Source organism: Pagrus pagrus (genome assembly GCF_965226575.1).
Source record: "Pagrus pagrus genome assembly, chromosome: 6".
Taxonomy (NCBI): Eukaryota; Metazoa; Chordata; class Actinopteri; order Spariformes; family Sparidae; genus Pagrus; species Pagrus pagrus.
In genome coordinates, this window is record NC_140190.1 from 15,991,353 (window position 1) to 16,008,006 (window position 16,654).

General features: G+C 40.1%; 1 protein-coding gene across 1 annotated transcript; it reads right to left on the reverse strand.

Annotated features, from left to right (window-relative positions):
* Nucleotides 1–1,105: 1,105 nt before the first annotated feature.
* Nucleotides 1,106–9,374, reverse strand: rx1 (retinal homeobox gene 1). The gene is made up of 4 exons (XM_084354184.1): nt 9,294–9,374; nt 7,613–7,937; nt 3,509–3,762; nt 1,106–2,615 (listed from the first exon to the last, which is right to left on the reverse strand). Exons 2-4 carry the CDS (start codon nt 7,920–7,922, stop codon nt 2,091–2,093), a joined length of 1,089 nt encoding a protein of 362 aa, XP_084210310.1. The 5' UTR covers nt 7,923–7,937; nt 9,294–9,374; the 3' UTR covers nt 1,106–2,090.
* Between the last annotated feature and the right edge of the window lie 7,280 nt (nt 9,375–16,654).

Here is a 16,654-nt window from a genome sequence, read left to right on the forward strand (position 1 = left end):
AGCCTGAGACCCCCCCCCCATCCTCCCACCGCTTCAGTTTCAGACAAAGAGGATACACTTGGATCAATTGTGCCGAACAAAGACTAAACTATGTGGGGTGACGCATCACACAGGGCTCTTTCTGTTGCCCTGCACGTACACGCAGCCACCCAACACTGAGCTGCCAACAGGTTTTCTCCTCCAGCAGCCACTCAAGCAAAAAGAGGGTTACTCTGCTCACTGGTACAGGGGTGCCCAAAGTTTTTTTTTTACTTTGGAGGGCCAAAACTGGAACTTAATGGTGGACCACGGGCCAGAGCAAACACCTATTGTGTTGTATTGTTAAGATGCAAAATGATACTAGTTCAGAGTTCCCTACACTCATTGACTTCCTGCAGAATATTAAAATAATTAAGGATCCTAAATATTTAAAGAGCATTTTTACCTAAAATTATAATTAATAAAAAATTACAAACAGCAATTCAAATTTATTTTAAAGGTGCACTATGTAGTTTTTGGAAAATAAATTTTGAATCAGAGAGGTAATATTTACATTTTACATTTGATTGATGAATATATTTTCATAACTGAATAAACAAGATGTCCAGAGGAGGAAAGGATCTCCAGAACAGTGTTTGATGAGAAGGGTCCGACAAAGTAAAAAGTATGCCACTGTGTTCTCTTTTTTGTTCAGTCATTAAATTAATCAATCAATAAAGATTTTTACCAAAGCTACATAACGCACCTTTAAAAATTAATTGTAATTCTATTTTCACTACAAACATCTGCTGGGCAAAATCGAACCTTACTGCAACATACAAACTTTGGCCAGCCCTGCACTCGCCTTTCCTTTATTCATACCTTCTTTCTTCTTTAAAGCATCTCGGCACAATTCAGAAAAAAGAAATATAATTGTGCAGAATTATTTTTTGGTATATTCTCAGGCCTGGTCCACAAGGAAGGTGCCATCCCATCTATGACTAGCATAAATGTTCCTATTTTACAGTTTGTGACCCCATAACTGAGAGATTCTGCTCTCCCTGTATACTGGGAACCACAGCAGTAGGCCTCACTGGTCCTCCATCTTCCTCCAGTTATTCCAGGGTGTCTAAGCTAAATGGTCAAATATCTAAAGTGAGAAGTCAGTAGGTAGCAACTTAAATGCTATAATTGGGAGATTAGCTGAAAACTTTCATTCACAAAGTACTGTGACACTCTGATTAGCTGACCCATGAAAATGAAACAATTGGATTCATTAGTAAAAACACAAACTTGGTGACAAAATGGGAAAAGTAAAGAATGAACAGCTGAGTGTCAGATGTTTTTGTCTGATTCGATTGTTGATGGCTGCAAGAAATAACAGATAAGAGATGAGAACAATATAATCCCCATATTTAGGTGGTTGTCATGTTAGCATGCCTTAAAGGTGCAATATGTAAGAATTTTAGTTTAAAACGTTCAAAAACTAAAATTATCAACAGAATATGAAGAAATAACCGTTGATGTTAGCATGCTAACCAGCTAGCCCTTTGACATTTTGTACCTCCAGAGGTGATAACAAACAACGTCAACACTTTCCCGTTGCTCTGAGCTCCCAGTCCAGGCAAATAGCTAGTACTGCCACTAGCTGCACAGTTAACTGAGCTTACTAGCTAACGGCAGCTACAGCTAGCAGCAGTTAGCCGCGATGTTTGGAGTTGTTTGGTGGTGGCCAGTTCTGACATATTGCATGGTCAGTAAGGAAAGAAATAAGAGCAGTGCTCACCAAGAAGACTGTTATAGCACCCAAGGCAACGCTAAACCCTTGGAGATTGGAGGGAGAAGTGATGTCTAGTAATTGGTGGTTTAAATCAACAATTTAACAAATCTGTAGACTTGTCTGCTTCATGTCCTTGAGATGAGGCAAAATAAAAAAAGGTAAAACGAAAGTTCCAAGAAAGTCCTAAAATCCCCAACTTTCGTAGTTCAAGATGCATTTCCTTTGCTCTGTGGGTAACAGACATGTCACTGTCATTTTCCAACATTTTGCTCATTATCTGTTACCCTGAACCCCAAGAAACAACTTCAGCATCTCCCTTTCCATCATTCACATGGACTGCCAGCTTTGTTAGTCACATGGGTTGCCAGGTCTTGTCCATAGACTGGATGTGTTCCTTGGCTTTCATTCTGAGTGCTGCGATACTCGAGCTGCGCTGGTCCACGTCCTCCAGAGGGTATTTATCAGGGTACGGTGCCGGGCACTGGTAGGGAGGAGGAGCCATACTCTGCATCCCCTGGCCCATGGACGGATGAGGGTGAGAGTGAGGGTGAGGATGAGGATGGGGATGAGAATGAGGATGAGAATGAGGATGAGTATGTGGATGAGGAGTGGAGTTGAGGAAGCTGTGGCTGGGGTAGCTGGGCTGGAGGCCTTGAGCTGGACCCATGAAGCCTGGGATGCTGTGGACCGGTGTAGCGCTGGACAGGGGAGAGGACAGCCAGGGGTCCAAGGGGAGGGAGTTGGTCATCGGCCCCATGCTGGTGTGAACTGGTGCTGGGCGGTTGAAGGACAGCATGGGCGAGTCATGGAGCTTCATGGTGCTGGCGTCCATCTTTTCCTGCCGACGCCATTTAGCTCTGCGGTTCTGGAACCAGACCTGAGGGACAAAAGTTATCATGAAGTATGCCTGAATACGAGGGGCATGAGTGCACGATCCGCCTTTTTAGATCTCAGTGTATTTGTTTCTGTATTTGTTAAAAAACATCTCACAGAGGGAACTTTAACTCATTTAAACTGGCAAAAGACAACTTTGTTGCTTTAAGGAGGAGGCAAAGAAGTTGAAGAGGGAGAGTGATAGAAACCTCGTGAACCGACTGGCATTCATTGTGTTTCTGGTACCATGCTAATATGTGTTTCCCTTTACCATGACGTTACAAAACCAACATTCTGTCTACTAAATCAGTCAGTAACACTAGCCAGGCTGCTAGCGGTCACCATGTTTGCGATAACAGTAATACCACAGCAAAACGCAAGGAGGGGGTAATTTATATTAGTTATAGTTAAAAACCAATAGCTGAATCACATCCTTCAACACTGATGAAGGCCCGAATGCTCCTGACATCCTCCAGCGTCTCTCTGCTCAGCCCACAGCTTCATCTGCTCTGCTGGGATCCCTCCTCGCTCCCTGCATCTCAGTTTTATTTAAATAAACACCTTTGGACTGAGCTCTGTCTCTGATCTCTGCATCTAGGTCCGACAAAAATACTCAGACTTAATAAGTGGGCAGCTAGAAACACACACCCTGTTTACGCAACTGGTGCAATCTCATCACCTGAACCCTGAGAAGCCAAAGGTTAAAGACTTGGCGTGTTTCTGCTGTTCTCAAGAGAACCTCAGGATTTGGAAACACACCAACTCTTTAACTTCCAGCTTGTAATGTGGTTGTGTAATTATATTGCTGTACTAGTATATGAGTTCCTACTCATGTAGACAAAATCATTATTAATGATGTTGACTGTTATAACTATAGACGTGTTTAGATCCTCCTACCTGAACTCGGACCTCCGGGAGGTTCACCTTCATGGCAAGCTCCTCACGACTGTACACATCTGGGTAGTGGGACTTCTCAAAGGCACGCTCCAGCTCATGTAGCTGGTAGGTGGTGAAGGTGGTGCGGTTGCGCCTGTGCTTCTTCTTGGGCTGCTCGTCTTTGCCCGGCTCTGGAGACTTGCCTTCATCGCTCTCGACACACTTCCTCAGCTCGTTCAGTTCCTCGTCGCACTTGTTTGCGAATAAGCCGGTGTCTGTTCGGAGCACAAGACAAATGAATCAGAAATGCAATTTTCTATTCTTAAGTCTTCAAAGTTTTTTATTTGAAAGTTGTGATTATGCATATGTGAACTCTAATGTAGAATAAAAACAAATGTTGAATGGGAAGTTGAAATGAAGAATGAAGTGCTCACTTTCCACTACAGCAGACATTAATTTGACACCTGCAACAATAGGCTACTGTAGGTCAGTGAAGCAAGCAATCCCCTGAACTTCAATGAAGCTCGAAAACATTCCTAATCGGATTTAGAGAAGTTGTTTCCAGTGTTTATCTTCTCCAAAGGTAAACTGTCCTCTGTACATGTTTAAAAATGTTGCTTTTTATGAGCTGTGACTCACATTGTTGTTTCCACTGCATCACATACATTATTTAACAGTGCTATTGACAGCGGACTAAAAAAAAACACTCTTAGTTCATTCCCACAAAAATGTGCTTTCACTGAGATGCATCCACGGCCTTGTCAACATTCATTTTTAACAACAGAGAAATGCAGAAATCGTTACGCAGCAGAGTGACGTCTGTCAGGAGGAGACTTGGCTGAATTAGACTAATCAGCAAGTAATTGAATTAAACAAAGATGATGATCCAACAATCAGATCAGTCGCTCTCACGAAGCCACTACTCCAGAAGGGTTTGTCTGCCAGGATCGGACGTCAATCAGGTGCTATACACAACTCAGGATGTGATGGAGATGTTGTCACAGAACGGTTAAATTGACTATTAAATACTGTCCAGGAAGGAGTATTACAATTCACATTGCAGTTTGGTGTAAGAAGTCCAAATTTGGCATCTAAATAGAAAGAAGCAATTATGTGGTCGTGATTTGGCCAAGAAAGAGTAGTGGAAGAATTCAAAATTTGAAATTTCATTTGAAAAAGCTATTCTGCGAGTTTCTGTCCTCTTGAGGTCAGCAGATGCAAGTTGTGAAAACATCACTGATTCATCACTTTTAAAGGTGAAGTATATGATATTTTGAAGGGCCATGGATATGCAACATTCTGTTAGACTTTCAAAATAAAGCTTACTGAAAAACATTTAACATATTATGACTTTTCAATTGTTATTAATGTTGTAAAACAGTCGTGGTTCGGTTAGGTTTAGAAAAACATCCTGCTTGTTGTTCATTCATGTCACTTACGCATTTTCCATAACCTACATGATTTATGTAAGTTTACTTACTCGCGCATATCTTAAAAACAAATCGACAGTTATACTTGGTTACTCATGGTTACACCCTGCAAGCGCAGGGCAACTGACCAGGCTGCTGTGTTTGACGCATTGGGAGAGCCTGTTATTTGATCGCTGGCCGGGCCAACTGCGCTGCATGTTGGATCATCTGGGTCTCTTTCCCACGTCAGTTTTCAACATGGCGGCCTGGTTAGAAACCTTTTTCCCTGGCTGAATAATACACTAAAATATGTTTTTGAAAATAAATTTAAGCAAGAAATAGACTATGCAGTAACAGAATTGTGATTCAAATTGTGTCCAGTTTGCCTAATTTTACAGTTCGACCAGAGTTTCATGAGCAGTGTGTGTTATGATTTGCACATTTGTTTTGGTCTGAGATTCTGGTGCTCTCATGCGATATCTAGTGACAGTGAATGCCATATATTTCATCTACAAGCTAACATAGCAAAATTGTTAGCAAACGGTTGTTTATTAGGCTACACAGAAGCATTAGCATTCATGTTGAGTTGTGTTTCTGGACGCTTAATGAAATCTAAAAGTCACTCACTTCTAGTTCTGTGTTTGGTCTCTACCACCTCCTGAGGGGAATAGTTGACTCTTTAGCTGCTAACTGCTCCACTATGATCACCAGCTAGTTGCTAACTGTGTCTGTCTGCTGATTGGTGATTGGTGCTGAGCAGATGTGTTTAAACAGCTGTGGATAAAACTCTTTATAAAGCTTCACTATATTCGAGCTTTACGTTCTCATATTGTTTTCACGTTATTGCTCGCTTGATATATTGTTAGTATAAAACTGTTGATTATAGCTGCTTTAGTATTGAGTATTTCAATGTCAAAAATAAACCTTTACACGTAACCACTACTATGTTAATTTTTCCTATTTAAGTACTTTGGAGTTTGTATTTCGTCCAGCTGCCACTGCGTCGGTAAACCAACTGATCCAAATGTAACTGTGAGCATGTTTCTGTGACTGAGACATGTTGATGGAGATAAAGGAGGGGGACATTGTGCTCTTTCAACTGGCAAACGGGAGCAGAGGCAAAGGCAAAGCAGGATTTTTCGGGGTTCATTTATCCACCTCTCATTAAGCAGCTATGACAAAGGCCAGGCTCTGACAAAGGCAGAGGTCAGGTCTGGTTCAGTGACCAGCTCTTGGCCTGTCAGACCATCGCAGCCACTGGTCTGAAGGCTGCCCACTGTTTATCAGCCAGCAGAACATCTCAGCGCAGAGAGAGAGGGGGGCGACTGACACCAAGCACAGAAAAGTTGCTCATTCAGGGGGAACTGCGCTGACTTCACAGGAGTTACACACAAAGGAGTGATGTCATTGGTGTTGATGTACGTTAATCAAGAGAAACGAACGTCCCCCTGAATCACTTAGAATCATTTTTCTCATTTGTGCTTCTGCCACAAAATCACCAGCCACCACCTGCCAGATCCTGCAAGTGAAAATAGCTCCAGATTAAACGTGATGAATTTGACTCTGAGACAGTACAATAACAATAACACCCGAATGAACTACTGTACAATCTAATCTGCAGAAGAGAAGATTAGGGGAATTCCACAAGGGGATGAGATTGGGCTTGGGGACATAAACCTCCCCGCACCATCTTGTTCTGTGAGCTATCTCTCAATCTCAGCCCACCAGACCACTCAACAGGTGATTGTGAATCTACATGCGAGTCATTTTTGCACGGAAATGCTGCAGCCAGTGTAGTAAAAGTGCCTCATCTAAATAGGTCAGATTTCTAATTGTCAGTTGCCTCTTTTTTTATCAAACAATGGTTCAAATAATGGAACAAAAAATAATATTAAAAACTGTGTTTCAGAGGTCTCGTGTCCACAGAGACCTGGCTGCTGCTGTGGGACTCATTTCAACACTTTGTCTCCTCACTCGAGGGTGCTGAAGAAATGATGTGATCTGCCAAAATGATGCTCTCCTACCAACATCATGCCAACATACAAAAGGTTAACGTTATATCTAATAATAAGCTTTGTGGATGTTTTTGTTTTACAGCTGCCTCTTTGTGTGATGTCTTTCAGTCAGCTTAAGTTTTAGAAGTCAGTCTTTTTAGTTCTACATGCTCTGTAATACACGTTTCCTCGGTCAAGCCTAACACTCATATTTAGGCATTAAAGGGGCACTATGTCGTTTTGGAGAAGAAATTCAGAAACTCAGAATTTTAATATTCACAATATTAATGAAATTTTTTTTATTTAGTTTGATTAGGCATTTTAAAAAAAAACAGTCAGTCAAGATCTTTGTTTTCTGCAACATAGTGCCCATTTAAAGTTTTTCATAAAAATTTCATTCTTGTTCTTGGATAAGTTTTGTTTGGACTATGAAAGACTGAAATATCCTAACTTCAGTGCGGCAAAATCAATTCAAATCTCTCACACAGTGAACCCAGAGCTCGCACTTCTCCAGCCTTCCAAGCGCAGACGTGCTGCTGCATGATCAATATCCTTCAACATCTCTGAGTTTAGAAGCATAAAAATCGGCTGATTCTGAAACTTTTTCCTCAATAACAAACTCTGAAGTCAGACCAAAATAATATTGATAATTGATGGTGCAGAAAAACTTCTGCTTTGCCAGGATGGAGACCAGCATCTCCAGCATCCCCAACTGCACTCACCGTGGTACTGCTGCTCCTGCTGCTCAGAGCTGCCGTTCCTCAGAGATGAAAGGTGCCCGCTGTAGGTCGGGTGTGAAGAGGGTTCCTGCTTCCCAGGCTCTGCCAGGCCATCTATGTCCACTTTATGGGGTCGTGGTGCCCCAGCGGGGCTGAGCAGGGGGTCCTGGTCTTTACTGAACCCTAGGATGACATCAATGCTGTGGACACGGCCCCCCGCAGCAATGCCCCCACCTTTCCCCATTTCGTGGAAGTTACTGGGTGAGAGGCAGCTGTCGTCCACCATGCTCATGGTATCCAGTGATAAATGCATTCGAACGTCTGGGCACTGCAATAAGAAGGAAAAGAGGTTTACAGTAAGTGAGGGACTATAGGTTGAATATAGAGTTAGAGATCACCTGGTTGCCTCAGATGACCCTCTGTTCTCTTGCTATCCATCTAAACCCGCTTATCCTCTGCAGAGACGCAGGGGGTTAAAAGTCTGTCCCTTACACTCTGAAAAGCTTCAGTACAGACTGAAGGGTGCTGCTGGTTCTCCTTGATCCATACTTTTGATATGAATGATCAGCACTAACGGCCCTACAGTGTTAAATGTACATTCAATCTTTTTATACAAAACAAATGCAGCATTTCCTAATTATATTTCCCAAAAATTACAAAAAAAAAAAAAATCATTTAACACTGTGTCAGATTTAGAGCATCTCTATTGGAATTAGAGGTGTCGCCATGTAGGGATATTCACAATAATCTTGATAATAACAATGAAATATTGATATCGTGTTAATAATACACATATGATAATATCGTGTGAATAATCCGGCGGAGATGTTCGGCCTTCTGCATGTTTTGCTTATGAGTTCATCTGGTCGCCATTTCACTAGTAACAGAGTTGGTAATTTATTTTCCAAAACATAAACAAAACACAGTAAACAAAGTTACAGATAGAGTTGATGGCTGGCATTTCTTTTTCAAATTTCAATAGATATTGTGATAATATTGTTATCGTGAATTCAATAAATGTGTGGTGAAAATCTGATGTCTTGACAGCCCTAATTGGAATAAAAAAAGACTTAATGACACACATAGTATCTTGTCATTCGACTGATGATTGCTGTTTCCCATTATAGTTCGGATAGACTGTTATTCTAGCAAGGCAATCTTTAAAGACCAGCAAACTATTTTCAAGGAGCTACAAGTGTGATGTCTGCAGTTACTGACTCTTTCTACACAGAAATTCATTCACAGATTAAATTATTTTTGCATGTTTGTGAAAAACAGATGAGGCTTTATGTGCAAAAAAGGTGGAAAAGGGAGAATTCGGATGATGAAATAGGGCTTTTGGCTCAATCTGGGACATCCAGCACATCAAAAATTGATGTAAACTAATAAGCACCACCCATAATAAAGAAGAAATAAAGAGAGTAAGTGAGAGGGAAAGAAGGGTGCATTTTCTGCATTGAATTGGCGCACAAAATTGTTCCTGTATTTGATCTACAGACGTGCAGAAGAGCTCGTAGAGGAGTAGGAGTGTGTGGTTTCGATAAAACTGATTATTATTGTTTCTTCAGTGCATCCCAAGATTGACATGAACACAGATCTCCACGATCAGGCACTTGCATGACAAGTAACAAAGCTGAAGTTCAAACGTGTGACAGCCATAAAACAAGACAGTGGTTGAGCTTACCTTTTGGAAGTAAATATGTTGAACTGTTAAAGTTGCTGATGCCAGTGCTCCACCTGTTCCTCTCAGCAGCTCGCCCTCCAACTTCACTCTTCCCAGATCCGCACTGTGCACCGCTCGCCTTCACTCAGCCGGCTCTGCTCACCTTGCATCTCTCTCTAAATAATCTCTCTATGTAGCGAACAGTCCTGACAGAGAAGCTCCAATAAAGTGTAACTAAATAAAAAAGCCAACCGGTGCAAAAGAAGATTCAACTACTGAGCTGAGACGCCATGCAGTCCAGCTCAGGGAGGAGAGTGGAAGAGGAGAAAGACAGAGAGGGAGAGGTAGACAAAGCTTAGGGGGCGTAGGAGGTGAAACGAGGGGATTAGGAGAGGGTTATTAATTGGAATCCTTCCCCTTTAAGAGTGATTGGCAGCTGTTTTCTGCTCAAGTAATTGTTTTAAATGTCATTTCTATTCACCCCCACAGGAGGAAGTCCAGGCTAATGAAGCCTGGACAAGACTTTCTTTCACAAATTTATTGTTTTAAAGACAAAAGAGCCGCTGAAAGTTTGCACTGAGCTCACTCGACCCCTCCATCATATTGAGCTACATGAAAATACTGAATCACACATGAGGTACAAACTAATGTCATTTTAAAGAGATGATGTTGACTTATTCATTTGCAATAAAAACATTTTTCCTCAAACAATATTTACACTAATGTCCCACCAAAACCATAATGTTTGTTTAATTTATCAAACTTTGAATTATGTGCCACTGAATTAAATTCCCCCAGGATATTTTATATTGTCTGACATTCCTTCTGTATTCTCTCTTGGCTCCGATACTACTTTTTAAATTGTACTTGTTTTATTCATTAACGTTAATCTAGCCTTTGCTCTATATTCTGTATTCTGTTTCTCGTTAAAGCTTTGTCTTTTATATCTTTAAATGAGAGAAGCTAAACTAAGTTTCCTTGTATCTGGGTACAATGACAATAAAATCTGAATCTGAATAAATCTCTGTCTAGTCTGACATCCTGCTACAAGAGCATTTATTTTAAAAATGCAATGTAAGTCATGCTACTTTTATTAACTTTAGTGGACTAAAGAACATAGATAAACTTTTTTTTTTGCATTATTCAAAAAGAGAAATCTTGTAAAAAAAATCTTTATAATTTACAAAACTTACAAGAAAAACTTTAAAAATGAGTAAATTGGAATGATAATTACTGCTTGACAGGAAACTAGGTAATAAATACTGCGTTTACCTGATTTTAAAACATTGAGGTCAGCTTGTTATTGTTTGTAAAGAAAATGCTAATAAATCTACTTCCTTATTCTCTGTTTATGGAATCTGCTTACTGTGTTATTTTTTATACAAATGTTGTATTTATATATATATATATATATATACACACACACACACACACACATACATACATATATAACTGTATGTATTAGGTAAATACTGAGATACTATCTGTTGTGCACTATATGAAATGTATATTAAATAGCTTTACATAATCACAGTTAAACTCTAGAAAGTGTTGACCCACGATTATCCACTACAGTTTGGCTGAAATGGGTTCAGAAAAGCAACAAACAAATAGTAATGCTTTGCAAATCAAATCATTAAGAGCTGATATTTTATGTTGATTATATTCCAAGTTCATCATTTCATCATCAGTGATTTCCTAGAAATTCTTCACGGTATTTCTTTGACATTTTCACCCAGTTGGGCCAACACGAAGGAAACCCAAGGAGCACTATAGCTTCAGAAAAATTAATTAATAAAAGAATTGATGTACCAAATGAATACATGACAGATTAACAGATCTAAAGTTGTTGTGTTCAGAGAGGAACCGGTGGTGTAAGAAGACACTGTCGGACCGATACTGTCCTGGCGGAGGAGAGGGTGATGAAACAGGAAATTGGACACATTCAGGTTGGTGGCTGAAAAGTGGGCCAGGCTTGAAAAATTATACAGCAGAGCTCCCTTTGTGGAGGTGCAGTATTTCTTAAAGGTGCACTATGCAATTTTTTACAGGCCTTTAAACAAACAGAGACAGAGCTCTTGATACATGGAATAACAGTTTGCAAGAGCTTACATTTTAGATGTACTTCAAAGCCTGTTCACACACATCTAGAAGTCCTACAGTTCAAGAATATAGGAATATATAACCAAAATTGATATGAAAAAAGTTACATAGTGCACCTTTAAAAATCTTTAATGGGACTAACATGTCTTTTGGATTTGAAAGCTGCTTTAGATGATGAGGTGACATTATGATATGATGATAGTAAACAGACTCCTCAAGGTATAAACAAGGCAGGAATAAAGTCAGGCTCATTGTCATCACACAGTCAGTTTGAGCCCAAAAGTGTCATGGAGCTCAGCGATGACTTTGGCTTAGTGTCACAGAAATCAGTCACAACACTAAAGAGGCTAAAGAGCTTTCCTGTGACCTTAAACATAAGTTAGAGCAATGTAGATTTAATCAGTTTCAGCCATTATTATTATTAGGTGAAAGTACACATGACAGAATATGTAAAACGAGTCAGCTGAGAGGAAAAAGACAGAAGATTTTAAAAAATGCATTTTTTTGGTTTTCATGGGGAAAATCATTCAAAATGATAAATGTTCAGTGACAAAATGTGAAGTGGGTTCCTCGGGTTCTATAGGATCCATCATTCATCTCCTTCATGTACAACACATGCCTACTTCATAGTTCTACTTAGTTTCCATTGACTAGATTACAGCTTAGACAGCTGAGCTAAACACACCAGGAAGACCTTGGTTTCTATGTCTATCTACTGCTGCTCCATCAACGTTAAACATGTGACTGGAATTTATTCCTGACTTTATAGTAACGTTGTTTCCATCTTGCAATGTATATCAAATCATACATGCAAACAGAAATTATCTTTCATTGTATAGAATGATTATTTGAGGATTTGAGATAGCCGCCGAGGGAGTTATTTATTACACGTGGTGTTAAATGGCTTTTTTATTTTAATGTATTTATTTGTGCTTTTTTAAAATCATATTAATTTTTATTATCTATATTGTACTGTTTCTCATTCTCTTTATATTTTATTTTATTCTATTAACATTTTTAAATCATTTTCTGAGTGTAATATTTTATAATTTTATGTTTATTGTTATTTTGATTGCTTGTATACTTTTAGTTTTTTTAATGACCTATATTTTATTGCTGTTGGTGTCTCTAAACCCATTTTGTTTTCTAAATATCCCATGTTTTTCAATCTATTGTAAAGCACTTTAAATTGCATTTTGATTTGTTTGACAGATGCTATATAAACAAAGTTTGATTGATTTACTGATTGACTAAAAATCAATGGTACCTGGTACCTTGAACATCAGAGAAAAATCTGATTCTGATGTATTTCTTATGTCTACATGGCTCTAAGATGATTAAAGTGATTTCTGAATGCGTTAACCTCTTCAGTACCACTGTTGGTGGGACAGTCAAACTCTCGCTGTGATTGTTTTATACCAACAGAACATTATTTTAAATTGTAGCAGATTCAAAGTTTCTACAGATACCGCATGTATCAGGCTGAGTTTTGGGGAAATGTGCTGCTGCAGCGGAGAGACGCACCTGCGACTCATCATCTCATCACTCCTGCTATATCACCCGGTCTCTTCACCACTCCGGTCTGTATGGTGACTATACCTGCGCTCAGTTCTTGAGTATTTTAAGAATTGCTACATTTCGTGTTCATTTTCAATTTTGATTTCAAAACCAATAATTTACATTCAGATTTCAGAATGATCAATAACAGAGGAGTTAACATCATGAATAATCATTTAAGTTTCAGACGAGAAAAACAGAGTGGAGCACAATAACATTATTCTGCCTCAAAAAGCCTTCATTCCCATTGGTGTGACCAGTCTGTTCACAAAATGACCCTCACTGCCAACAAGTAATAATAATCAAAGGTTCTTGTATATTCCCTGTTAAAACATTTTGGTCCTTTCACTGTTTCTCTGTTATCCTAATTGAACATAAATTGGTTAAGAAAGAGCAGTCTAGTTATCAAGCTGCTTAGTTTTATCAGATGACAATGTAAGTCCCTCTGATCCTATTAGAGGTAAAAGCAGCTAACGTGTAAATGCGCAGTGTCAGCTTACTGAGAGCGGGGGAGAGAGACAGGGGGATGAAAGAGGAAGGAAGAAAGAGGGAAGGGGGGACGGAGAGAGGCAGAAAGGGGGAGAGAAAGAGTGAGGTACTGGTGTCACAGGGAAGGTGAATTCATGTGATTCACTAATCATGGAAAAGCACACACATGCAAAGACAATAATGCTGTGATTGGCTCTCCTGTTGGGTTAGAAATTCAGAATTCCTTAAAACTGCTAATAGTTAGTTCCTTCCTTATTAACACTGGCAGTAAGGACTGTTTTCACGCAATGTCGGGAGATTGGGATGAACAGGAAACCTTCTGTTTTTCACCTGTGCTTGTCATCCCATCATTTAAATGATCATGTAAATAGCGTAAATTAGCTGCTTTGGCTACTTTAGTTAATTTTGTTTTGTCTTTGCCCACAGGGGCTCCCAGAATCTACGAAACATGAAAGTTCCTTGTTGGACCGTCAAGTAAATTAATGTTAATTTGGGAATTTTTCTAGCAAAGCTTGCAAGCCATTTTGCAGGAGTGCATCTATGTTCCCAAGTTCTGTGTTCTCAGAGTCCTATGTTTGCAGGGGCCTATGTTCCCAAAGACCTACGTTTCCAGGTACCTATATTCCCAGTGTCATATGTTTCCAGGGTCCTTTGTTCCCAGGAGCCTATAACTCCAAAGACATAAGTTCCTAGGGACCTTTAGTCCCTAGGATCCTATTCCCCCAAGGTCCTATGTTCCCAGGGTCTGACATTCACATAGTGTTCAGTCCCCAGGGTCTAATGTTCTCAGGGTCCTATGTTCCCTGGGACCTATATTCCCAGAGTCACATGTTCCCAGGAGCCTGTGTTCCAAGAGTCCTATGTTCCAAGGATCCTGTGTTCCCAGGGTCGTATGTTCCTGGGGACCTATGTTCCATGGGTCCTATGTTCCAAGGGTTTCCACAGTTGTATTTCCCAGGCACCAATGCTGACAGGGTCCTATGGTCCCAGAGTCATATGTTTCCATGATTCAAGATTCCCAGGGACCTATGTTCCCATAGACTTGTGTTCTGGGGTCCAAATGTTCCTAGGATCCTGGTCCCAGGGACCTATGTTTCCAGATCCTATGTTCCCAGTGACCTATGTTCAAAGAGTCTTGTTCCCAGGATCCTGTGTTCCTAAAGAACTGTGTTCCCAGAGTAATATGTTCCCAGGGACCTACAGTATGTTCCCCAGATTTATATGGCACATAATGGGAACATGACAAATAAGGCAGAACAGCAGACTTGGCCAGATGAGGTAGGGGAGACGTGGACCTGAGTCAGAAATAGGCAGGACTGCAATGATGAGGATGTGTCTCAGAGAAAAAACAATAAGAACTTGATGCCAAAAATAGTACGAACTAGTAAATAATGTCTTTAAGTGTGGCAAACACTAACCGGTAGCAGAGTCTATGATCTGGGAGACGATGGCAAGGCTGAGTATCTGAATAGGCTTAGTTATGATGATGAGGTGCAGCAGGTGACTCTGCTCTGACTCTGGCACACCTGAATCACACACACACACACACACACACACACACACACACACACACACACACTAGGCGAGAGTGGCAGAGAGCCACTCAAGGAGTGGCCTCAGTTTAGGGTTGCACTAAATTTGAGGGCATGACAGATGATGTCCCAGTTGCAGATGTAACATCAACTCCATGCCAGGCTAATTAGATCCACTATCATGGCTTAGAGGACATAATAGTCGTTACCGTTATCTCTTTAGGTAATGGTAATGGAATCTCTCAAGAGCTGAACCAAAACAACTTCCTTGGTTCAGGTTCAACATTCAGGTGAATGTCTGGATTGTAGTAATATGACTATCAGGACGCTTTAATACATTTAAAACAGAAATCATTCGACAAAAATATGGATGGAAATTGTGACACATGAACCAAAATGCAATAACCCATATTAAAGTTACACATCATTCTAGTGTAAAGATTTCCCCCAGCTAAAAAAAAAGAAAACTCACAGTTTGATGTTTTGTTATGATTTTCCTTTGATATATATGGTCTTGGTCTTGTCTCGGTCTCGACATCCAAATGTCTTGGCCTTGTCTCGGTCTCGGTCTCGGTCTCGGTTGGTGCGGTCTTGACTACAACACTACGCGCACTCAAGAAAAAATAATTACATTTATTTATTCATTATTAGATTTTTGTTTTGTTTTGTTTACTAAATGAGCAACTATAAGTTCAAAATCTAGTACAGTAAGAAGGTGTGAAAATAAAAGTATAGTCAGTAAGTCAGTCAACTTGTCACATAACAAGTTAGGCTTTGACAAAGAGATAGACAGCTGCTTTTATCCTTATCTCCATAATTGAATTACAGCTGCCCCCCCAGCAGGGTGAGCTTTCACAACGTTTACTCAGTGGCAGCATGTTTAGATCAAACCTGACTCGTCTTAACGGATATAATGACTGTGGGCAGCAAAACATCTGTTGTCGTTGCTCCACGGCGTCAAACTGAATTTCTCTTGAAATATGAAGACTTCCCAGTTTGATCTTTATTGTTTTTATATAAAATTGTATTATAAAAGCCTTGAAATGTGCAGTTATGTCATCATAAATCAAATATTTCATTCAAATTTTTTCAATTTAAGAAGTCATTGTCTCCACACAGACAGTTAGATGATGATTAGGACCACTAGAGAGACAAATATGCATAAGAGAAAATTTAAAGCAGATAATGTAAGCATAGTGATAGAAAGGATTATGTGAAAAGCTCATTATCAGTTCCTCTTTAGAGATGCAAACCCACGTATCGATAAGCATGGTCAGTGTTGTTAACTGCCAGACGATGACGCATATAGACTGTGCTGAGCCGGGCCTAGCTACTTACGGTCTGGTGTATTCTGGGTTAACATACCAGTTCTTAGGACATTTTTCTAGGTTGTACGTTCCCTGTTGATCTGTGGGCCAGTTCTGGTTTATTTGATTCGTTCTTGGCTGATATGTGGTCATGGTATGTCCTGCTTGTGGCTCAGACCTCGCAAACAGGAGTGGAGCGTCCACGTGTCGTCATCCTGCGCGGTATGTGGGCCTGATAAACCTGACTGGTGTGGGCCCAATCTGGACTACAGCGGCTTTACTATCTGGGAATTAACTTCACTCATAGACTCATTAGACTCATCATTTTAACATGGTGAGTAAAATGTATCATGACCAAAAGTCATAATGGACAGAAGAACAACATTAAAGTTGT